This window comes from Pseudophryne corroboree, chromosome 1, assembly GCF_028390025.1.
Source record: "Pseudophryne corroboree isolate aPseCor3 chromosome 1, aPseCor3.hap2, whole genome shotgun sequence".
In the NCBI taxonomy this organism is placed as follows: Eukaryota; Metazoa; Chordata; class Amphibia; order Anura; family Myobatrachidae; genus Pseudophryne; species Pseudophryne corroboree.
This window is the reverse complement of record NC_086444.1, coordinates 450901275-450925842: the sequence shown is the minus strand read 5'-3', so window position 1 is coordinate 450925842 and position 24568 is coordinate 450901275. Positions and strand designations below refer to the sequence as shown.

Sequence of the window (24568 nt, the reverse complement as noted above, 5' to 3'; positions counted from 1 at the left end):
ACCCCGCACCCATAGTGTGACTTAACATTTGCCATTGTGACTCACCTCTGCCTCTTCCAGCGCAGACTGTATGTCTATCTTCTCCTGCTCCAGCTGCTTCCGTATCTTCTCCAGCTCATGGATGCTCTTCCCGCTCTCACCCAGCTGTTCTGTGAGATCTGAGATTTCCTCTGAAGTTGGAAATAATAAGTGAGTGAAACTTTCTGCGCTATGTACCACTCATATTACTGAATGTTAGAAATGTCTGCAGAATATGAAACATATCCTGTGTTTGTCTTTAAATACTGTATCTACTTAGTGAAAATGTTGTTATTGTCTATGATTAGAAACCCCTATCTTTAATACCTTGTGTTGTTATAGACATTGTAGCAAGGTCAGGCAATCCTATGAATCAGACTTTTATTACCTTGTAGATTCTTATTCTCCCTTTTGAAAGTCTCCAAATGATCCAAAGATTCCTCATAGGCATTTTTCAACTTGAAGAGCTCAGTGCTGAGAGAACGCGCCTCTTTCTGGGAGGACTCCAGCTCCGTCTGCGATTCCTCATATTTCTGCTTCCACTCAGCTAGGACCTAAGTGCATTGATCAGTGGCCCGTAAACACCAGGCATATTGCTTATTCTAGCTAGCCACACTCTTCTCCTTTAACCTTTTACCAAAGCACCTTCCATCCTTTCTTACTTTATCAAAATTTCTCTGCTTCTTGTCCAAGACAGCAGCGGCAGCATTGGATCTCTCAAGGTCCACCATAAGGTCCTCAATATCATTTTGCAGACGGTGTTTCGTTTTTTCCAGAGATGAACATTTGGCATTGACGGCTTCTACAGCTTCTTCTGCATCCTGCAACCTTTGCGCCAGCTTCTTCCTGTAATGGTAAGATGACGTACATAAACCCCCCCAAAAAAATACATGACGTACATAAAAACCCATGCACAGAGTTTGAAATGGCACATCGGGCCTCTGACAATATGTGTGAGCTTGAGAATCTTACTTGGCCTCCTCTAGCTCCTCCGTCCTTTGGATAGCATCGGTCTCATATTTAGTTCTCCACTGGGCCACCTCTGCATTGGCCTTTGACATAGATCGTTGCAGCTCTGATTTGGCCTCTTGTTCCTCTTCATACTGTTCCCTCAGAAGATCAGAGTCATGACGGGCAGACTGCAAAGCATGGGCTAGAGCATTTTTTGCCTAATAGGGAAACAAGAAGGTTGTAATGTAATATAACAGACATTAATGTAAGTCTACAAGATATGCTGCTGAAGTCAGTATATGTGACTTATCTGGCAAGTCTAGCTTTGCCCACAGGGCCGTGAAGAGAAGGGGGGAACGGGTAATAATTACATGGGCTTGGGCCTAATGGAGGGGCCCGGGCCTGCTGACACTCTCCCATGCATAGCGACAATTCTTTTTTTCACCCATTTTTTCCTAAGGGGTCAACGCCTCCCACAATTAGGCCCGCCCCAAAAAATGTTACCTGGGCCCGGCAGACATCTCAACAGCACTGTATGCCCCCTGCTGTTTGTATTATGCTGCTAGTGCAGCTATCCTACATACATATTGGGGATTATACATACCTTGGCCTCCTCCTCCAGCTGTCTCTTTAGATCTTCCAGTTGCTGGGTGTAAGTCTGTTTACCACGAGTCAACTGTGACACCAATGACTCCTTTTCATCCAGCCTACGGGAGAGTTCACCTATGAATAGGATGGCAACATAAAAAAATGATTAACCAGAAAACACAATGTACAGGTGTATCACTGCCTGCACTAGGAAGCTACAATGTGTCTGGCAGATCATCAGAAAATAACTATGATTTTTTTTAGGTCATCAGCTACTTGGTGTCGGGGCTTTGTCACAATACCACTTACATATAGTAGGTAAGTGATTGCTCCTGCATTCTACCATTCTAAGAGCAGCATACATTTATAGGATTAACTTTGCCTGACAGCCCTTGTTGCTAGGATATAATAGTGCTGTGCCCTACTGAGCAATTTATTTTATCATTGTTGGTACTGTGCAATATATGCAAAGGATGCAGGGCATGACCCAGAGGCATATGCAGTGCAGATGTTCATGTAGATGCGTGATTATATGCAATTGCGCATGTGCAAAAAATTCTAACACCCCTTCAGTACATGTGTTACACAGAGGGTACGACCAAAGGCACTGTTGTGATCAGGACAGATGGTATCAGAAATGCAGCAAAGTGATGGGCATTCCTGGGTGATGACTGAGTGGTGGCTAGAAGCGTATCATGGGCATGTTATGGGAGTGTGGCAGGTGTGGTAGTGATAGCAGCTGCGTTCCCAGATGCACAGCTGCTGCCACAGAGGCCATACTCAGATGGAGAAACTGTACTTGCCATAGGGCTAGTGCAAGTGTTAATGGTGCATGCGATGATGGGCTAATGGTGGTGTGTCGAGAACCACCAGCGGTGCTACAGCGTGCAGAGTGGGCATCTCAGACACGCTTGTACACCAGGGTAGTCTGACACTAGAATTTGCATAACAGCACAGCCTCAACTCCGGCAACAGATGCAAGAGTAGATGCAGCAGTGTCCACCTCTGAATAAGGCCCACAGTGTGTCACATCTACAGTAGTGGTATCAGTAATAAGTCAGTAACAAGGATGTGAGTGTGGTAAAGAGGAAGATATGAGGGTGATTGGTGTATTTGCATTGTCATAGAATAAATAATTGTTATACCATTCTCCGTCTGCAGTTTTGCACGCTGAGTAGAGAGTTCATTGACGGTTCTCTGTGACTCCTCAGACCTAGAACGATGCTCACTTACTTGATCCTCTAAAGTACGACATAACTTCTCTAAGTTAGTCTGCCAAAGAAAAGTCATAAAAAAAGTAATATATGGAAATGACACTTACACAGATCTGTTTCTATGTACCATCCAATGCACCACCGAGAGATAGGCCCTCCTGCTCAAAGGTACATCAAGTATAGACGTTAAACCAGAGAAGGATTATGATTCTATGGGACCCTAGGCTAGATAATGGTTTGAAGACCCCTCCTCAAATGCATTCCATTTTTTTTTACCCTATACTAGGGGATCCCAACCACAGTCCTCAAGGCACACTAACAGTACAGAATTTTTAGGATAGCCATACTTGAGCACAGGTGACTTAATAGCTCATCTGTGTGCTGCATGTATCTAGCTTACTGCTGCATAGTGCACGTGTCAGGCTAGAGATGGACAATTAGCAACTATGGATGTTTCTGATCTGATGGAAGTACTTTTCCCATCGAGTAGCGGATTTTCAGTGGTTGTCAGCTATCGAATGCTACTTTCTGGTGTCCATCCGATGGACAACTGGAAGTGGTGTCTGCAGCTCAGCGTATGTGCACATGTGTGAAGTTCCGACTGTTTCTGCAAATGTGTCAGCATTGTAATCATCACTGGGTATACCATCAAATGGTTTTAATGTGCTAGTAGCCATCGCATCTCTTGAATAAATTTTGGGCCAATCATACACTATGTTAGGTTTTCTGCACATCTCTGTCAGTATTCTCTCAGTCACACTCCCATACTTTTAAGAAGGAGTCAGAGGAGAATGTGCTGAACACTGATTGGAGAAGCTTAACACATGCTCATGTGACCCCTGTGATTGGCTGAGTGTACAGAGAGTACTGTGCAGGAAGTTACACTCCTTCTATACTGACATTTCGAGCAGAGCTGTCGGGTTTGTAGTCAGCCTGCCAGTACCCCCAGGGCCGGATTAAGCCTTGGGGGTGTCCAGGGCACTTAAAACAGGGGGGCTCTGGTACAGCGGGGGTGTATATTAGATTTAGTTGATAAGAAAGTGTTTCAACACAGGTGACTGCAATCATAATTTAGGAAGGAAGTCCAGGTAGAGAGCATTTTGTCCCTCCTGGAATGGGTTATGTTGGGATGTATGGATTGTGTACATTAAATTTAAACCAGTGGTGTATATTAGATTTGAACTAATAGTTAAATAATGCCTGGATACTGTTTAGAGCTCCACCTAATTGAAAGACAACTTTTTATAAAATGTACTTGTAGTACAATGAAGGCAACATAAACAACCTTAAAATGCACATATAAATCTATAATTCTATAATTTATCTTGTCACATGCAAGAATAACAGTATCCTCTGTGTTACTTGCACACTGGGACAGGACACAGGAGGACTGTGTGTGTGTGTGTGTGTGTGTGTGTGTGTGTGTGTGTGTGTGTCTGTCTAGACCCTCAATAGATAGCAGGTTACACAGAACCCAGACTCCCAAGCAGGGAGGAGGAGAAGCTGGGATCCCTGTGTCACTTACAGCTCTCTCCACCCTCCTATCTCTACTCTGGCCAGTATCTCATGAAACCTGATACTCCTGTGTCTCTGCCTGCACTGCATACTGTCCTGCTCGCATTCTGGCTGCCTGGTTGCTAGTGATGTCAGTGTGCTCTGGCCAGGGGGCCCCCTAACAAAGGGGGGCCCGGGTTCAGTATGCCCTGCATCCCCCCCTTAATCTGGCTATGAGTACCCCAGAAGTGCTGGACCCATCAAAACTCTCTAATCTGGTTCCTGTACCCAATCCCTGGAACCCAGACCCTCAGGTCCTTTTTCTTAATATAAAAGTTATATACAGGTTGAGTATCCCTTATCCAAAATGCTTGGGACCAGAGGTATTTTGGATATGGGATTTTTCCGTATTTTGGAATAATTGCATAGCATAATGAGATATCATGGCGATGGGACCTAAATATAAGCACAGAATGTATTTATGTTACATATACACCTTATACACACAGCCTGAAGGTCATTTTAGCCAATATTTTTTATAACTTTGTGCATTAAACAAAGTGTGTATACATTCACACAATTCATTTATGTTTCATATACACCTTATACACACAGCCTGAAGGTCATTTAATACAATATTTTTAATAACTTTGTGTATTAAACAAAGTTTGTGTACATTGAGCCATCAGAAAACAAAGTTTCACTATCTCACTCTCACTCAAAAAAGTCCGTATTTCGGAATATTTGGATATGGGATACTCAACCTGTATTTTGTTATTTGGGTAGCTGGCAGGCCGCCTAGGTGTTGCCTTGTAAATAATCCAGCCCTGGGTAAAATAGCCTTTTCACCCTATTCTAGTGAATTGCACACATAGGTGTGCGCAGGGGGGGGGGTGCCTGGTGCGCACAGGCACCCCCTAATGTCTGGAACCCGATCTCACATGCCTGATGCAGCGATCGCAGAGCAGGCTGATTACTGTTCCCTCTGCGCTGCATCCTGTCAGGACTGCATTACTGACCGGACACCAGAGTTAATCAAGGGTGCCACTGCCACTGGCTTTCAAACTCCCGGTTCCACCTCCATGTACAAAAACAGCGTGAGGTGACGTAAATACGTCATGCTGCTCGCACACCCACCCGTCACACCTGCCACACGCCCACCTCTCTCCTTCTATGCTATGCCAATGTCAGCCACTGATGAGGAGCAGCATGCAGCCAGCATTCCTCTTAGGAAGACAAATTCAATACTGGCAGGCGGCCGGCAGCAGCATTGACACGTCACTCGTTTTTCCAGCAGCAGCAGTACGAGTCTGCGACTGTCAGTGAGTGACTGACTTGTAAGTAAGCTGCTGCAGCTTGCAGGGGAAAGAGAGGGGCAGCCAGACCAGGCTGAGGAGGAGCACTGTAATTGCAGTTAGTGCCATCACGGGTGTTTGTTTGGTGCACACCACAACATCTGACAATGTATCTGCTTTATTAGGATTGGTACAAGGGTGGATACTTTATATTGCGTTGACCATCAATAGATGGTGCTAAACACGCCCAAAAGGCGGTGCTAGACACACCCCTCCGACGGTGCACCCCCTAATAAAATTTGCTGCGCACGCCTATGATTGCACAGAACCTTAGAGAGACTAAATATAAATACAATTAGTGATAGGAGGACTTTCCATTTATCCTTATATCTCCATGCTAGTACAACATAGGAGTATGACAGAATATATTATTTTAGGAGGGACAAGGAACTAAAGGACTTTGGACTTGAAGCAGAGTTGAATGCCCATTGTTTATAATTATACCTGCTCTGCACGTGCAGTTCAAAATGTGCACATTTGCCAATATGCAGAGCTGTACATGCAGGAGGGTCCCTGTCCATTCACTTGGTTTCATAGCTATCATTATCAGTGCACACTTGCAAAGCCCTATACTATACCTGGTGCAGGAGGTCCATCTAAGAACAGATATACCTTCACCCAATTATGCCAATTCTACAACAAGTGAAGATGAGGCTGTGATATGACTACAGAGCATGCTCAGTGTGAAAACATGCAAGATCCATTCACAAACCTGACTTGTGTTCTACTCTGTATTTGTGTGTTCTCTTTGTGCTTAAAAGGCCATTCGTAATAGACAAGACATTAATTTTATGTTTCAAGAAGGTATAAATATTTATGGCAACTAATGAGGAATAAATCTTTTCACATCAAGGCAATGATAAGTCTTGTGTAGTTCTGGTTTGCATTTGGAGCCAAATATGTACACCACTTCCTGGGATCTGAGATGATTTTGGGCAGCAATTTCAAAATAATGGAACATTTAACCTGCGTCAGACTGAATGGCGCACCGATGGTAAGGTGAATGGGCAAACCTCCCTAATACTAAATACTTTCTGGAAGATGGGCCTATCTCATGGTGGTGATGGAATGGAGGAGTAAAATAAAGAAGTATGTAAATTGAGGAAATAGTAGTCCCAGTAATATACTAAAAAGTGCAAAGCCACAATAATAAAAATCTGGTGCAGCAGTTTTACATTGTGATTCAGTTCTTCTGTGCCAGTAAATGGAAGGAAAGATATTTCCTTTGTACAAGTCACCAGACATATTGGGGACTTGTACAAAGAGATGCAATGAGTAACAAACCTCCCCATCTCTTTTTTTTTAATTTTCCCAATGCACTCAATTTAATGTATTTATGCTAAACTGAGCATCAAACTAATCTTTACTTTTACTATATATGTTCCTACCTGTGAATTTCAGTGCACATACTGTAAGTACAGGTGAAATTGTAAGACCGTCCATTGGAGATTTTGGAACTCTGATGAACATTTATGATGTTCTGTACATGAAAGGATAATTCTAAATATGCCTAATCCATTCCCCTTATATGTTCCGACATTTAGGACCTCACATCCCACATTTTGTCATTGAGCCTTTAAGCTATGCCAGTGCAATACTGTACACAAGCTCACAAGAACTATGGACATGCACATTCTGTGTGCATTCTTACGGACAGAGCCTTGATGCCTATAGATGTGATTCTGGTATAGCAACATAAGACCTAGATCCATGGTATCACGATCTTAACTTTAGTCTGCACTACTGTAAATGTATGCCAATCAAGGCTTGATTATGGATAGGACAGTAAGGGGGCCACCTAGGGTCCAGAGGTACCTAGGGGGAAATCTGCCACCCTCAATCACCGGATTTTGCAGTCAGGTTTTTTTTTTTTACATACAGTATTGCCACTTAGTCATGAGTTGCAGAGGAATGGTTCCACACATATAAGAGGAGATCTATGCACCTTCAGTTAAATCCCCATGTATTTAAGACATACAGTGCTCAGCAGTCATAACTGTGATTCGAACCTTCAACTTCACAACCTGCAGTCAGAAACCTAACACATGGAACTATTTGCTCCTGTGTAGGGCTGGAGAGCTCTGTCCTTGTAGAGGAATTGGGACAGTTTAGGCAGTGACTTTCTGAGTAAAGCATGGCTAGAGCACTGTTAATTAGAAACCTGGAATATAAATAAAAGTAAATATTTTTCAGATATTCTCACCTTGGATTTTACCACCTGCTCCATGTTGGATGCTACATCATCTAGTTCCAGTTTCAGTTCACTCTTCTCCTTCTCCAATCTCTGTTTCACTCTCTGCAGATTGTCTATCTGCTCACCGAGCTCTGCCACAGAGTCTGCATGCTTTTTCCTGAGTGTGGCTGCTGTGGCCTCTGAATGCAGAGTGGACGCCTCTAGATCTCTCCTGAGTTTCAGAAACTCTGCCTCCCTCTTTTTGTTGAGCTCCAGTTGCACTGAGGTGGCTCCTCCAGCCTCTTCTAGGCGCTCACTGATCTCCTCCAACTCTCTTGACAGGTCAGAGCGAAGCTTTTCTACCTTGGCCCGCGCTGTTCTCTCTGCTTCCAGCTCCTCCTCCAGCTCCTCAATACGAGCCTAGCAAAATGGATTTAAATAGTGTAGAATGTGAGTGGCAGACTCGTATGGAATACATTAATCTTTAGAGTCACTGGGTCAGATTTCAAAATGATTGATATCCTAATTATCACTCGGTACTAATCTTAAATGGTGCTCCAAACAATCAGCTCCTTTCATTTTTCAAACACAACAAAGGAGCTGATTGGTTGGAGCACCATTTAGGATTAGTAATGAGTGATAACTAGGATATTACTTGTTGTTAACTCAGCCCCATTGTTTGATAACCCAATACTCATATTTCAGTGTAACATTGTCAAAGGACATTGTAATGGTCCATTTTATAAAAAATCTGCTCACCCCTTATCAGAATCACTTTTAGAGATACCTGCAGTTCTTTCATCTTCTTCTGAAGCTGAACACCCACATTCTGTTCATCCTCAATTCTTGTATTAAGCTGGTTTATTTCAAAATCTTTTCTGCAACAAATAGAACACCATTTGTGTGACTGTTTCTCCTCCAAGGAGCCTGATATAATCTTGTTTGTTTGCAACACACTGTAGATTAATTCTTCGAACATACTATAGCCATTTTGGAACATGATGGGACACTTACTTTTTCAGCTTTTCATCCAGTTGCTGTTTATCATTTTCAAGATCCATTAAATTTTCTTGGTTCAACTTCAGGTCTCCTTCAAGTTTTCGCTTCACCCTTTCCAGGTCTATGCGTACTTTCTTCTCCTGCTCCAAAGACCCTTCCAGCTGTGCAGTTCAGAAAACAGAAGTTAAGTACTCAGTAAAGTAAATAAAATAGCTTTTTCCGGTCTATAGGCTGTACTCACATCATCAACCTGCTGCTCGAGTTTTGCTTTAGCTTTACTCAACACATTAACTTTGTCTTCTTCAGCCTGGAGGTCATCCAATGCTTGTTGGTGAGCCTCTTGCAGAGCCTTCTTCTCCTTGGTTAGCTTGACAATAATCTCATCCAACCCAGCCATCTCCTCGGTTAGATTCTTCACCTGTCAAACAAATAGTTCATATGAAAGAGATCTAGAGGTTATAATAGGCTGTCAGGGTGATTAAGAAAAAGCCTCACCTTATTCTCGGTGGCATGCTTCTCCTTTTCCACTTTGGCCAAGGTCAGCTCTAGGTCATCAATATCCTTCTTGAGCTCAGAACATTCATCCTCCAGCTTCCGTTTCTTAGCAGTCATATCTGCATTCATCTCTTCCTCATCTTCCAGCCTCTCGGTCTGCTCTTTTAGCTTGGCCTCCAGCTGGATCTTGTTCTTAATAAGCTGCTCACACCTCTCATCAGCATCTGCCAAGTTGTCTTGTTCCTGAATTTAATTAAAGCATTCAATAATTTTATATATCACTATCAATGTAAATAATTAAGGTTCTGCATCTGGTTTCAGGGTAAAGCTATGGATGGCATGACTGGACATGCATTATACTATGTGGGCCTTGAATATTACACTGAGCACTCACAGCTTGCACTTGAAGCTGCAGATCATTCTTCTCCTGTAGTAAGGAGACCTGCTTCTCCTCTAGATCTTTGCGTCGGGTCTCAGACTTCTCTAGGGCTTCCTTCAGCTTTTGGAACTCTTCCTTCATGGTCTGCATCTCCTTTTCTGTCTCTGCACTCTTCAGCAGCGGCTTGATCTTGAAGTAAAGCTTCATCCAGGGCCAGTTTTTGACACCCATGAAAGCTCGAATGTTCCACTGGATCACCAAGAGGGCATCTCTACACAAACATTAAATTGGTATTTTACAGTGAGTGTTGTTTAAAGTTATATCATTGCTCACTTTTAAACTAATATTTTATGGGAGAGATCTAAATATGTGTAATTATTCTGAATTGTATTCAATAGAAATATGATAAATATTTATTAAATTCTTAACTATTAAATTATTATTATTATTATTAATAATAATAATAATAATAATAATAATAATAATTACAAGGTATATATGCACTACTATGAAGTCAGACAGACTTTGCAGAACAACCACACGGGCTACCTGCGCTCCACAATCTTCTTAAATTCTATTCTGGATAGGACACCTCTGGATTGGGCCTGTATACGTGTGATAATCCTGGAAAGTTGCTCATCCCGCATCTCCTCCAGCTGACCCAGTAAGCCTGCCTTAAAGAAAACCTGCAAAATAAAAAAAGATCATTTTATAGCAACTTTCAGCTTTTTTAAAATCAGTTTCCAGTTTTATCATAGGAGTGATTGTGTTACCTTGGTGTGTCCAAACTTGTATTGAGTATGATCAATTTCTAAGGATGCTAGTAGCTTCTCTGCCCCCTTCCTACTGTCTATGAACTGTCCCTCTGGGATAGCTGCTGGGTTCAGGATACGGTACCTTAGTGACAAGAAAAAGTAAAGACAGACAGTATTAAATGCATATCATACTGTGTTACAATGCCTTCTGACTGTATCACAGACCTAAGTCTGCAGTATCACAGACATACCTCTGCCTGAAATCCCCATACAGGATACGGTTGGGGAATCCCTTCCTGCAGATTCGGATACCTTCCAGGACACCGTTACAGCGGAGCTGGTGCATCACTAAGCGGTTATCTATCATACCTGGGACGAGGGAGTACATACACATCTTCTTAGTTTGTAACATTTTAGAATTGAAATTCTTAACCTAAAGGATACAGAATTGATCCATACATTTGTTTTTACTTTATTTTCTGCTTCTCAAAAAATATTAATTTTGTCTCTACAGTAGCGAGTTGATTGAGATGAAAAGACAACAAATATGTATTAGACCAGTTACTTTGAAAATTCATCATAAATTGAATGGGTATGGTCTGGAACATGATATGATCTTGTGAGCATCTGGCCTATTTACCTGGGGACTTTGTTTCATTGGGAATGATGCACCGAACAAAATGAGGATGAGTACAGCGGAGATTGGTCATCAGCTTGTTGAGATTCTCCTGTTGAGGAGAGAAAGATTAGGGCCTGCATAAGGAGGTAGTTTCTACCAATAATCTCTAACTTTAAATATGTGTTCCTGGGAATAGTAACCAATCAGTTCTAATTATACTTCTCCTTAGGGAAGAATTCAGTTTAGTGCAATGTGTCGCCCTGATGTTTGGCTGTGAACATCACTGTATTTTACAGTAGTCAAACATCACTAACTTCCTTGCTCGCCACTTTGGTGTTACTAAGCAAAAATAGGGGGGTTAGATTCTGCACCAGATATAGAAATGACACTTTCTCTCAATAAATTAAATACAAGGTAGTGGATATAAAAGTTAGAAGCGCTAATAGAAAGTCTTTCATCCCTTTACAATGGTGAGAGTTTTCTCTCTCTTTCTCTTGAGGATTTGGACACATCCTCTGGTTGACTTCAGAAAGTCTTTAAGACTCAGGTAAGTATAGAAAGGGAAACAGAAACAAAACATATCATGGTGTAGAACGTTAATGTTCAGTCTGAGTGGTGTATATGTCAGTCCTCAAATGGTGTCTCTCTGTGTATATCCTAGGAGAGACTGATATATTGATGGAATTACTTCATTAATTCTTTCATTCTTATGTCAGGGGTGGCATACCATACTCACTCGCTAACTAGGAAGGATAAATATATCAAGGTTTCTTTCATGGTCTACACCATAAATTATTTCTTTCTTCCTGGTATAAATGAATTAAATGTATGTGTGGGGGTGTCTTTCCACATAACACGTGGTCTACAGATGAATAGGCATACCCCAACTCACAATCTGGAGTGGTGGATTATGTATATCAAGGTATCTTTAACTCCTAATACAGTAGGAGGGCATTTATGGATATTGAATAGGCGTAACCCAATCACAGTCAGATGTGCTGTCACATGCTTATCACGGTTTCTTTTATCTTGGTCCCTGATTGTATATATAAAGCCGGTACCAAAACAATGTTTCATAAGGCAACGCTCATAAAAAAGGGGGTTACACTTTATTAAAAGTCCATATAAATACAGTATATGAAAAATTGATAAAAAATGAATTAAAAATCACAAAAGTTGTATGGTAGGGACATATACTGTACACTGAAAAGGATAAGCCAACAAAGGAAGGTGGAAATAAACCTGATGTGGGGTGTCCGGACTTCCCAATCACCAGTCACCTTGTTGGTTTAGACATAAACTCCCAGATTGGTGTACTTGAAGTATAGATATTCCCCTCTGTTGCTTGCAAACGCGTTTCAATCCTGCTGGATATTCCTCAGAGCCCTGAGGAAGATCCAGCAGGATTGAAATGCAAGGCAACAGAGGAGAATATCTAGAGTTAAAATACACCAATCTGGGAGTTGGCTTATCATTTTTGGTGTACAGTATATGCCCCTACCATACAACTTTTGTAATGTTTAATTAATTTGTAATCAATTTTTCATATACTGTATGTATATGGACTTTTAATAAAGTGTAACCCTCTTTTTTATGAGCATTGCCTCATGAAACATTTTTTGGGAACCGGCTTTATGTATCCAATCTGGGACCAGGATAAGAAAAACCATGATGAGCAAGTGACAGCACATCTGATTGTGAGTGGTGTACGCCTATTCAGTATCCATAAATGCCCTCCTACTGTATTAGGAGTCAAGGATACCTTGATATACATAATCCAACACTCCAGATTGTGAGTTGGGGTATGCCTATTCATCTGTAGACCACGTGTTATGTAGAAACACCCCCCCCCCCCCCCCCACACACATTCATTTAATTCATTTATACCAGGAAGAAAGAAATACTTTATGGTGTAGACCACAAAAAAAACATTTATATATTTATCCTCCCTAGTCAGTGAGTGAGTATGATATGCCACCCCTGACATAAGAATGAAAGAATTAAAAAAGTAACTTCCATCAATATATCAGTCTCCCCTGGGATATACAGAGAGATACACCATTTGAGGACTGACATATACACCACTCAGACTGAACATTGACATACTACACCATGATATGTTTTGTTTCTATACTTACCTGAGCCTTAAAGACTATCTGAAGTCAACCAGAGGATAAGTGTCCAAATCCTCAAGAGAAAGAGAGAGAAAACTCCCACCATTGTAAAGGGATGTAAGACGTTCTATTAGCGCTTCTAACTTTTATATCCACTACCTTGTATTTAATTAGTGTAACCTTAAGAAGCAGGGTGAAGCTTCTTTAGTGGATTTGAAGATGTTTAGGTGCTTTTTAGTGCCTGAAGTGTGATATCCTCTACTAGTTTACTATTTTCTCTCAATAGTATATGCCAATTGGAATTGCAAATACTTGAGTCAAAATAAGACTTAGGTCCAGTTTTTACAGTCTTGTGAAAAGACAAACCAACTTGAGATGACCATGAGGACAGAAGAATTCCTCACTATTATTGGAGTTTGTGGTGCTCCCTAGCGTTAAACATACATGCACTGAAAAAGAGGGGAGAAAGAAGAACTGCCTACAGGGCACTCTTTATAATTATATGATTGTTGATTTAAAACTCAGATTAATAGGGTATGCTTTACAGATGAGTGTAATTGTTAATCATGCACATCAAGGAAAAAGCTGTTCAAAACCTGTAAGATATGTCCATTACAGTATAATGTCATAGTCGCCTTGTGCAAACGTGTAAGTGTAAACGGCAGCTGATATATTACCTACAGTAGATACCACATACAGACTAGAATATTTTTTTTCCACTTGAATTTGGTGATCTCATTCTTATTAAAGAGGCAACTTATTATCACGTACAGTGTCGGACTGGGACATGAAGGGCCCACCGGGGGAATGCAGTTATAGGGGCCCATACTTATGGGTGTGGCCAGCCTACAAAGGGGGTGTGGCCAGCCTCCACATAGGCTTGAAATACACAATAGTCTAATGCAGTGTAATCAGTGGTGTAAGTTTGTCCCAGTTGCCCGGATGCAAGAAAAATATTGGTGACCCCCTACCCCTATATATATATATATTTATATATATATATATATATATAAGCAGCAAGGACGGTGCGGCACTCCAATGATTTCAATACCAGAGCAATTGTAAGGGGCCCTACACACTGGCCGACCCGCTGACGAGCTGCCCGACGGCGGATACGGCCGACGAGCGACCCGGCGGCAGGGGGGCAGTGACGGGGGGAGTGAAGTTTCTTCACTCCCCCCGTCACGCGGCTCCATTGAAGTGCAGGCAAATATGGACGAGATCGTCCATATTGGCCTGCATGCACAGCCGACGGGGGACCAGCGATGAACGAGCGCGGGGCCGTGCATCGTTCATCGCTGGAGCCTCCACACTGAAAGATATGAACGAGTTCTCGTTCATTTATGAACGAGATCGTTCATATCTTTCAGAAAATCGGCCAGTGTGTAGGGCCTAAAAGATGCATCTTACAATTACTCTGGTATTGAAATCATTGGAGTGCCGCACCGTCCTTGCTGCTTGTCAATTTATTTGTGAGGGCACCCAGTGTATCATCGTCTCTAAGTGGCTGTGCCGGACCCCTGCCTTTGCTTTTATATATATATATATACACACTGTATATATTTGCTCCTGCATAGCAAGCCTGCAGATTGTAACTATATGAAGCTACTACACAACCGTTGTAACTAGGCAGATCTATGTAGGGGTCCAGCCACACACTACATAGATCTTCTCAGTCACTCACAATGCTGATTATTTCTCTGACAATTAATTTGCAAGTGTCATACCCAGGATTAGAACCCACAACCTATTACACTGGAAGCATGCACCTGGAAGCATGCACCTTACTGATGGAGATATTTGCTCTTGCATAGGAAGTATGAGAATTCTAACTATATGAAGTTACTTGTAATTGTCAGAGAAATAACTTCATATAGTTAGAATTCTCATGTTTCCTTTATAGGAGCAAATAGCTTCATCAGTAAGTTGTCTGCTTCCTGTGTATCTATAATAAAGAGGGTGTGATTTGTAAGGTGTTGTGACTAGTGGGGAAGTCGGCTACGGAAGAATACCGTCTGCTGTCCGTTAACTTAATTGATTAATGTCGCTGAACACACAGAACAGGAGGAGAGGTGCCCCCCTTCAAATCAGGAGCCAGGCGGCAGTTGACTCCATTGCCTCCCAGAGTTCTGCCTCTGAGTGTAATGCAACATATCTACCATGTATAATATAAGTGCACAGTCTGGAATCTGATTCCTAGAGGAAGGAGTGGGCCCTCAGGCAGTGGGGCCTACCGGTGGTTTCCCTGGTACCCCTGTGGGCCAGTCCGACCCTGATCACGTACTGTACATAGTAACTCTACTATAAATGCCTATTCCGCATGACCCTAAGTTTTTTCTCTTGCCGTTATTTGTCCCAACTTTATCTAGACAACAAAACAAACCGATGCGACATGGTCTATTCGACCACCTGCCAAATTGCTATGAACTGGAAACGTGCGGCTGCCCCTTCCTTCCACTCTAAATTGGCTCACATTTGGTATGTATAGCGTATGGAGTATATGACAAGCATCATTGATAATTCCTCCCAAAAATTCAACTCCATATGGTCCCCATGGATGTCTCTTCAGCACATTGCCTCCACATTTGCTCCCTGATGCGTCGCCCTGTTATCAGGCTTTTATTGTTTTAATTTTATTTCTTTCATCGAGGATCCACCCTTCCTGTCTTTCCCCCTTTCTCTTTCTCTGTTACTCTTTTCTTGCTCTTTACTCTTACCCCTATTAATTACTACCTTGCTCAATTTTCTTTTATTTATTTTTTCTTCTTTTCTTTCTTGTCTACGTAAAATTGTTAAAATGGATCGCATTTTATATTCTGTATGAATTGACGTATTTGAATTTGTACACTTGCTTTTATTTATTTTTTTACAGACTGTATTACTATGCTGTATTATGATCCCTTAATAAACTTTTTTTTTTTTTAAAGAGGCAATTTATTTTTACCTAATTCACAATATTGGTGAAGTCATTGTGTAAAGTTTCTTACTATTTAAGCAAATATGAAAATACATATTTTAGATGCTGTACGTTTTAAATCACCAATCATATCATTATAAAGAGTCCTTCTTTCTCTCCCACTTTTTCACCCCACCGTTTCAGAGGCACTCTGTGCATGGAGCTGAATTTCCATTATTGTTTTATCTTTAAAAATTAGTATTTTTTAAAGTTAAGTATTTAAAATCCAAAGACCAGAATGGATGTGCTTGGACATACTTGACTACCAGCAAAGAGTACCTGGAAATTATTTTGAAAAGTTGGTGTAAGACTATGATAACTTGGATTATATTGTATACCATAAAGGGAAAATAACAGAAAAGAGATATTAAATCACTTACCCGGTGCAGTGCTGATACTGTCTGGAAGGATGATCCTTTCTTCTTACTGCCCTTTCCCTTCCCAGCTTGTTCTAAACAGTACATTTAAGGGAGAAGCAACTCATCAACAAAAGAGTGACTGGCTGTAAACATAAGAAACTAGCAAGAGACACGGGGGGTCATTCCGAGTTGATCGCTCGCTGCCGATTTTCGCAGCGCAGCGATCAGGTGAAAAAACAGCATTTCTGCACATGCATATGCCCCGCAAAGCGCATGTGCGACATACGGGTACAAAGCTCTTTGTGGTTGTGCTCAGGTTCTAGCGAAGTTTTCCTTCGCACTGGTGGCCGCAAGAAGATTGACAGGAAGGGAGCATTACTGGGTGTCAACTGACCATTTTCAGGGAGTGTTTGTAAAAATGCAGGTGTGTCTGAAAAAACGCAGGCGTGGCTGGGCGTTCGCTTGGCGGATGTATGACGTCAAATCCGGATACGAATAGGCTGAAGTGATCGCAAGCGCTGAGTAGGTTCAGAGCTACTCAGAAACTGCACAAACTGTTTTTGTAGCGCTCGGCTGCACATGCGTTCGCACTTCTGCTAAGCTAAAATACACTCCCCAGTGTGTAGTGGCATAGCGTTTGCACGGCTGCTAAAACTAGCTAGCGAGTGATCAACTCAGAATGACCCCCACAGTGCCATGTACACATAAAGACAATAAGGTATGCAGTCTTTTTCTTATACAGTTTGTATTTTACCAACTGTACTAGCTGCAGTACCAGGCTCCACTCGAATAAACGTGGTGATGTGCTGCTGTCAGCGATGTTGGTGATGTGCTGCTGTCAGTGAGGCAGTGATGTGCTGATGTCAGTGAGGCAGTGATGTGCTGCTGTCAGTGAGGGAATGATGTGCTGCTGTCAGTGAGGGAATGATGTGCTGCTGTCAGTGAGGCAGTGATGTGCTGCTGTCAGTGAGGGAATGATGTGCTGCTGTCAGTGGAGCAGGGATTTGCTGCTGTTAGTGAGGGAGTGATGTGCTGCTGTCAGTGAGGCAGGGATGTGCTACTGTCAGTAGGGCAGTGATGTGCTTCTGTCAGTGAGGCAGTGATGTGCTGCTGTCAGCGGGTCAGAGATGTGCTTATGTCCAGTGAGGCAGGGATGTGCTGCCATCAGTGAGACAGGGATGTGCTGCTGTCAGTAAGGCAGGGAATCGCTGCTGTCAGTGAGGCAGGGATGTGCTGCTGACAGTGAGGCAGGGATGTCCTGCTGACAGTGGGGCAGTGATGTGCTTATGTCTAGTGAGGCAGGGATGTGCTGCCATTAGTGAGTCAGGGATGCGCTGCTGTCAGTGGGGCAGGGATGTTCTGATATCAGTGAGGCAGGAATGTGCTGCTGACAGTGAGGCAGGGATGCGCTGCTGTCAGTGAGGCAGGAATGTGCTGCTGACAGTGAGGCAGGGATTCGCTGCTGTCAGTAAGGCAGGGATGTGCTGCTGTCAGTGAGGCAGGGGTGTGCTGCTGTCAGTGAGGCAGGGATGCGCTGCTGTCAGTGGGGCAGGGATGTGCTGATGTCAGTGAGGCAGGAATGTGCTGCTGTCAGTAAGGCAGGGATTCGCTGCTGTCAGTGAGGCAGGGATGTGCTGCTGTCAGTGAGGCAGGGGTGTGCTGCTGTCAGTGGGGCAGTGATGTGCTTATCTCTAGTGAGGCAGGGATGTGCTGCCATTAGTGAGGCAGGGATGCGTTGCTGTCAGTGGGGCAGGGATGCGCTGCTGTCAGTAAGGCAGGAATGTGCTGCTGTCAGTGAGGCAGGGATGTGCTGCTGTCAGTAAGGCAGGGATTCGCTGCTGTCAGTGAGGCAGGGATGTGCTGCTGACAGCGAGGCAGGGATGTGCTGCTGACAGTGGGGCAGTGATGTGCTTATGTCTAGTAAGGCAGGGATGTGCTGCCATTAGTGAGGCAGGGTTGCGCTGCTGTCAGTGGGGCAGGGATGCGCTGCTGTCAGTGAAGCAGGAATGTGCTGCTGACAGTGGGGCAGTGATGTGCTGCTGTCAGTGACACCATTGGTGGATTTCCCTCTAGGCACGTGAGGTAATGAGACATTGAGGCGTTACGTGCTGCTGTCAGTGAGGCAGGGATGTGCTGCTGACAGTGAGGCAGGGATGCCCTGCTAACAGTGGGGCAGTGATGTGCTTATGTCTAGTGAGGCAGGAATGTGCTGCCATTAGTGAGGCAGGGATGCGCTGCTGTCAGTGGGGCAGGGATGTGCTGATGTCAGTGAGGCAGGAATGTGCTGCTGACAGTGAGGCAGGGATATGCTGCTGTCAGTAAGGCAGGGATTCGCTGCTGTCAGTGAGGCAGGGATGTGCTGCTGTCAGTGAGGCAGGGATGTGCTGCTGTCAGTAGGGCAGTGATGTGCTTATATCTAGTGAGGCAGGGATGTGCTGCCATTAGTGAGGCAGGGATGCATTGCTGTCAGTGGGGCAGGGATGTGCTGCTGTCAGTGAGGCAGGAATGTGCTGCTGTCAGTGAGGCAGGGATGTGCTGCTGTCAGTAAGGCAGGGATTCGCTGCTGTCAGTGAGACAGGGATGTGCTGCTGACAGTGGGGTAGTGATGTACTGCTGTCAGTGAGGAAGTGATGTGCTGCTGTCAGTGAGGCAGGGATGTGCTTCTGTCAGTGAGGCAGGGATGTGCTGCTGACAGTGCGGTAGTGATGTACTGCTGTCAGTGAGGAAGTGATGTGCTGCTGTCAGTGAGGCATGGATGCGCTGCTGTCAGTGACGCCAGTGGTGGATTTCCCTCTAGGCACATGAGGTAGTGAGGCAGTGAGGTAGTTATGTGCTTCTGTCAGTGAGGCAGGGATGTGCTGCTGACAGTGGGTCAGTGATGTGCTGCTGTCAGTGAGGCAGTGATGTGCTGCTGTCAGTGAGGCAGGGATGTGCTGCTGACAGTGGGGTAGTGATGTGCTGCTGTCAGTGAGGAAGTGATGTGCTGCTGTCAGTGAGGCAGGGATGTGCTTCTGTCAGGGAGGCAGGGATGTGCTGCTGACAGTGCGGTAGTGATGTACTGCTGTCAGTGAGGCATGGATGCGCTGCTGTCAGTGACGCCAGTGGTGGATTTTCCTCTAGGCACATGAGGTAGTGAGGCAGTGAGGTAGTTACGTGCTTCTGTCAGTGAGGAGGGGTGTGCTGCTGTCATTGAGGCAGGGATGTTCTGCTGTCAGTGAGGCTGTGATATTCTGCTGTCAGTGAGGATGTGATATTCTGCTGTCAGTGAGGCTGTGATATTCTGCTGTCAGTGAAGATGTGATATTCTGCTGTCAGTGAGGCAGGGATGTGCTGCATTCAGAGAGGCAGGGATGTGTTTCTTTTCTGTGAGTAGTGTCTCTGTGAATGATGCTAATGTTTACAGTTGTGGAGTGATACAGTTGTGGCTTTGTGATGGTGTGTTGGTGACAGTTGGAAGTACTTCAGGTGTGGGATCATTTGAAAAAAATAAAATGCATGTCATGTGATCTGGTGTGTCTAATCATGTTAGTGGGATTTCTGTCATTATAACACAATTTTATATATAGTTCCCCGCCTACAGCCCCCTGATGACCGATCGTGATTATAATTAGCCTAAAACCTGCCTGAGAAAGTTACCTACACAATGATGAAAACCGCATAATAATCGGTTTAGAGGTTTTCAGAGTTTATCTTAATCAGACTAACAAACACACACACTTTCATTTCTAAGAATGTATAGATAGATGATAGATTGTTGGAGTTATTTACAAACATGCAAGCAATAGTGCAAACAGCCAGTAACCAATAGCAGCTGATCAATTATAGGCTTTAGGGCAGGCATGTCCAAACTGCGGCCCTCCAGCTGTTGAGAAACTACACATCCCAGCATGCCCTGACACAGCTTTAGCATTTTCTGACAGCAAAACTCTGTCAGGGCATGCTTGGATATGTAGTTTCACAACAGCTGGAGGGCCGCAGTTTGGACATGCCTGCTTTAGGGGGTTATTCAGAGATGGACGCAGATCTTGCTTCCTGCAGCAAGATCTGCATCCACCTACTCACATGCTGGGGGCCACCCAGCACAGGGCAAGGCCTCCTAGCATGTGTGTGATGCCGCCTCACAATGCGTCCGCAATTTAATTGCGGACGCATCGATTAGAGGTTGACCCCTTCCTGCCCAGCCTGGCTGCACTGGCAGGTGGTCCAGCTCCATTTTTTTTTATCAGAGTGGCTGCATGTGACATCAAGCAGCTGCCCCGAAAACGCTTCCGACACACCCCCATTTTACCCTCAACGCTTCAGCAATGCCACGTCGATCCCCCCCTGACGGCCGCCACTGTCAATCACCTTGCGGCTGCATCCTTCCAGGATGTAGGATCATGCATGCACACTGCGGCCGGTGAGCATGCGCAGACCCTCTGAATGCAGCCGCTGCATACAGACGCGTGGCTGCATTCAGGTCTGAATAGACCCCTTAATCAGATTATGGGCCTAATTCAGAGTTGTACGCTATGCCGATGTTTTTTAATTTTTCGGCAGACTGTACACCTGCTGTGATCGCACTGCGCATGCGCAAAGGTACCTTTGCAATTGCATTCCCAATGAGGATTCAGTCGCAAAGTGATTGACAGTGATCATTTGGGGGTAGTAACATGGTGTTAGCGGGGAGTGGTTGTTAAAACGCAGGCGTGTCATGGCTGTTTACGGGGCTTATATGTGATGTCAGCCACAAGCTCCTGCATACAATAACATGGGGCTTGCGTGACTACTGCCGTAGCCACAGACCTACTGGAGCAGTCAATCTTTAACAATCTTGTGTATGCAAAATTGCGAATGAGTTGCGTTCGCTCCGGTGAGCATCTATTTTTATTTCTTGGTGGCAACTTCACTTGCGAACATTAGCAGTTGTATAGCATAGAAAATCGCAGTTGCAAATAGCATACAACTCTGAATTAGGCCCTACATTCATTACTTTAATGAAAGCAGATGTCTACTAGCTGTGGGCCTATGCACATTTCCACTATTGAACCTATGCTAAGAAATAGCTAGTAACTGAATACAGTAACACTGGGTATGTAGTGTGCTAACATAACAATTACCATTATTGCTGCTGAGAATTCATAGAAATTATTTTTGTTTGGGAAACTGTCCAGAGTTAAGATGTGGTCTCAGAGTTAAGCTGTGGCCTCCTAGTTAAACTGTGGTCTCAGAGTTAAGATGTGGTCTCAGAGTTAAGCTGTGGCCTCCTAGTTAAACTGTGGTATCAGAGTTAAGCTGTGGTCTCAGAGTTAAGCAGTGGTCTCAGAGTTAAGCTGTGGTCTCAGAGTTAAACTGTGGTCTCAGAGTTAAGCAGTGGTCTCAGAGTTAAGCTGTGGTCTCAGAGTTAAGCAGTGGTCTCAGAGTTAAGCTGTGGTCTCAGAGTTAAACTGTGGTCACAGAGTTAAGCTGTGATTCAAGAGTTAAGCTATTGTCTCAGAGTTAAGCTGTGGTCTCAGAGTTAAGCTGTGGATGTTGTATGGGGGAGCCGGCTTTATACAGAGGCTTTATACAGTGTGTCTGCTTTTTACCTGATTAATCAAGATCAGCCAAAGCAGAGGCCAGTAGATAGGTAAGCAAATTTTACCATTTGAAATGAAGGTGTCTTGCCTGTTATTGTTTGTTATTGTTGTATTCAGTTCCAAATGGGCTTATCCCGCCACCCCTCCTGTGCTCTGAGCAAGCATATGTCTAAGCACAGAGGTAGCCAAACAGGACAGACTCCTCACTTCAGGGCTCTGCCCTGGTTACAGAATCACTTTAAGACAAGCTGAAGACGTTGGAAGGTGGACGTACTCGGGGCAGTAAAGCCCCATACACACTAGACGAGAAAGTAAAAGATTTGGCTCAGAAGGGCCGATTTAAGCAAGCTCTTTTACAGTCTCGTTCAGTGTGTACACTCAATGTCGATAACAATGCGTGCTCCCGCGCATCGTTAATGACCCTCTCCTTTGCATGAATATGTACAGACCAGGGAGGTCCTCATTAACGACAGCCATGCTGTAGATGCAGCGTGGGTGGGTTACGGTCGTTAGGTCAACACAACTTAGGTCGACACTCATTAAGTCGACCACTGAAGGTCGACAATGCCATTAGGTCGACATGGCCGTTAGGTCGACATGTACAAGGTCGACAGGTCAAAAGGTTGACATGAGTTTTTAAAAATTTTTAATTTTTGGGGGGATTTTTTCATATTTAACGATCCACATTGGACTACGATTGGAATGGTAATCTGTGGCGAGCGAAGCGAGGCACCTTGCCCGGAGCATAGCGAGACATGCGAGGGGACACGGTGCACTAATTTGGCTTCCCCATCACTTTACAGAGAAAAAGACACCAAAAACAGTCAAAAACCTCATGTCGACCTTTTGACCTGTCAACCTAGTACATGTCGATCTAATGCCCATGTCAACCTAATGCATGTCGACCTAATGGCAATATCGACCCTCAGTGGTCGACCTAATGAATGTTGACCTAAGTTGGGTCGACCCAACGACCCATACCCGCGTGGTTGACGTTTCCCCCTGCCGCCCCCTGCCATTGCTCTCTTCCCCGCTGGCATCGGCAAGTGTGTATACACTTGCCGATACCGGCACCCCACCGGGTCCCCGCCGCCGCCCATATTGGTGTCAGCGGGGGCTCGGCTAGTGTGTATGGGGCTTAACAGTCAGCTGTCGATTCTCAGGCATCCTAATTAGTGCAAGCTGCAGTTTCTATATTATTTTGTAGTTAGCACCAGTTTGTATATAAGATGTGTAAGGGAACCTTATGCCAGTGGTAAACCCTTAACATTTTCACCTTTCTGTACCTGAGTCAGCACTGGCATAGTTGGCAAACAGAAGAGACAGCAGTTTGAGAGATGACTTCTGGTACAGCCCCACCACAGTCTCGTTCAGTGGGTCCTTGTTCTTCACCAACCAGCCATTGATGTTATAGTCCACTGTGCCAGCGTAGTGCACCAGCGCAAAGTGAGCCTCAGGCTTCCCCTTGATATTCCTGGGTTTCTGAAAGTTATTGGACTTGCCCAGATGATTATCATACAGTTTGGCCTTAAAGGTCACGTCAGTGGCTTTGGGGAACATGCACTCCTCTTCTAGGATGGACATGATGCCCATGGGCTGTGGAGAGAGAATCAATATGGAACTTTATGGTGTGAGTTAGGGACAGGTTAATAACATACAGACCATTCTGGAGTGAAAGAGTGTCCAGAAAACCATAATTAAAATTGTTAAACAGAAGATGAAATAGAATTTGCAAAGGAATAGATATATAGACAAAGGTGAAACACTGCAAATGTCATTAAGTGCAGACGAAAACTAACATACTGAAGGTTAGACCATTATGAGTGTGAAAGAGGCACCCTCACCTTCTCTATGAGATCAATGCAGGCCTGCAGGTCCATGCCAAAGTCTATGAACTCCCACTCAATGCCCTCCTTCTTGTATTCCTCCTGCTCCAGCACAAACATGTGGTGGTTGAAGAACTGCTGCAACTTCTCGTTGGTGAAGTTAATGCAGAGCTGCTCAAAGCTGTTAAACTGGAAAAACACATGGAAAATAAAAGTAATATAGGAAAAGACATGTATATAGAAGGAGAGGGGTAGATAAATAAACCTATAAAGAAAGAGCCACTCTGGCACTAACCCAGGTACAGTATTACCTCCTTAATGAGAGCTTGTTTTCAAATGAACCATATTGTCCAAATTTGCTCATTTTTCATTTGAGAAGTGTTCAAAGCACCAGGACAATAGGTAGCATGAGCTGCAGGGAACATGCATGTACAGTATGACTTACTAGTGTTTCAGTATGACCTGGGGTAATACTGCTGCCCACGTGACCAGTAGATCCTATAGTCCTTTTAGACAGTTTGCTTGAGAAACTCAGGATGAGCAACTTCCACAAAAAGGCTCAACTTGGCCGATTTCCTTCTCCCGGTCTACCACAGTTGTTACACATCTACTAATACTAAAACTGTTTTTGTCTTATCTGGCTTTCCTTAACTCCCTGTACTCTGTTATGTTATTAGAACCAGGCAGCTGCTTACATTCTCTTTGTCTTCCACCT

The 24568-nt window shown here is 44.0% G+C and overlaps 1 protein-coding gene across 1 annotated transcript in view; it reads right to left on the bottom strand.

Moving 5' to 3' along the window:
* LOC134892403 (myosin-7) overlaps positions 1-24568 on the bottom strand; it is a 55694-nt gene that overhangs the window by 4169 nt on the left and 26957 nt on the right. Inside the window, exons 14-32 of the mRNA XM_063913608.1 lie at positions 23872-24042; positions 23314-23623; positions 16491-16561; positions 11062-11149; positions 10673-10790; positions 10440-10563; positions 10216-10352; positions 9682-9937; positions 9288-9530; positions 9034-9210; positions 8808-8953; positions 8581-8671; positions 7824-8213; positions 2703-2829; positions 1574-1692; positions 991-1187; positions 681-864; positions 407-572; positions 46-170 (exon numbers count right to left, since the gene is read on the bottom strand). Of these exons, the coding sequence (XP_063769678.1) occupies positions 46-170; positions 407-572; positions 681-864; positions 991-1187; positions 1574-1692; positions 2703-2829; positions 7824-8213; positions 8581-8671; positions 8808-8953; positions 9034-9210; positions 9288-9530; positions 9682-9937; positions 10216-10352; positions 10440-10563; positions 10673-10790; positions 11062-11149; positions 16491-16561; positions 23314-23623; positions 23872-24042 (3240 nt within the window). The remainder of the gene's footprint in view (positions 1-45; positions 171-406; positions 573-680; positions 865-990; positions 1188-1573; positions 1693-2702; positions 2830-7823; positions 8214-8580; positions 8672-8807; positions 8954-9033; positions 9211-9287; positions 9531-9681; positions 9938-10215; positions 10353-10439; positions 10564-10672; positions 10791-11061; positions 11150-16490; positions 16562-23313; positions 23624-23871; positions 24043-24568) is intronic.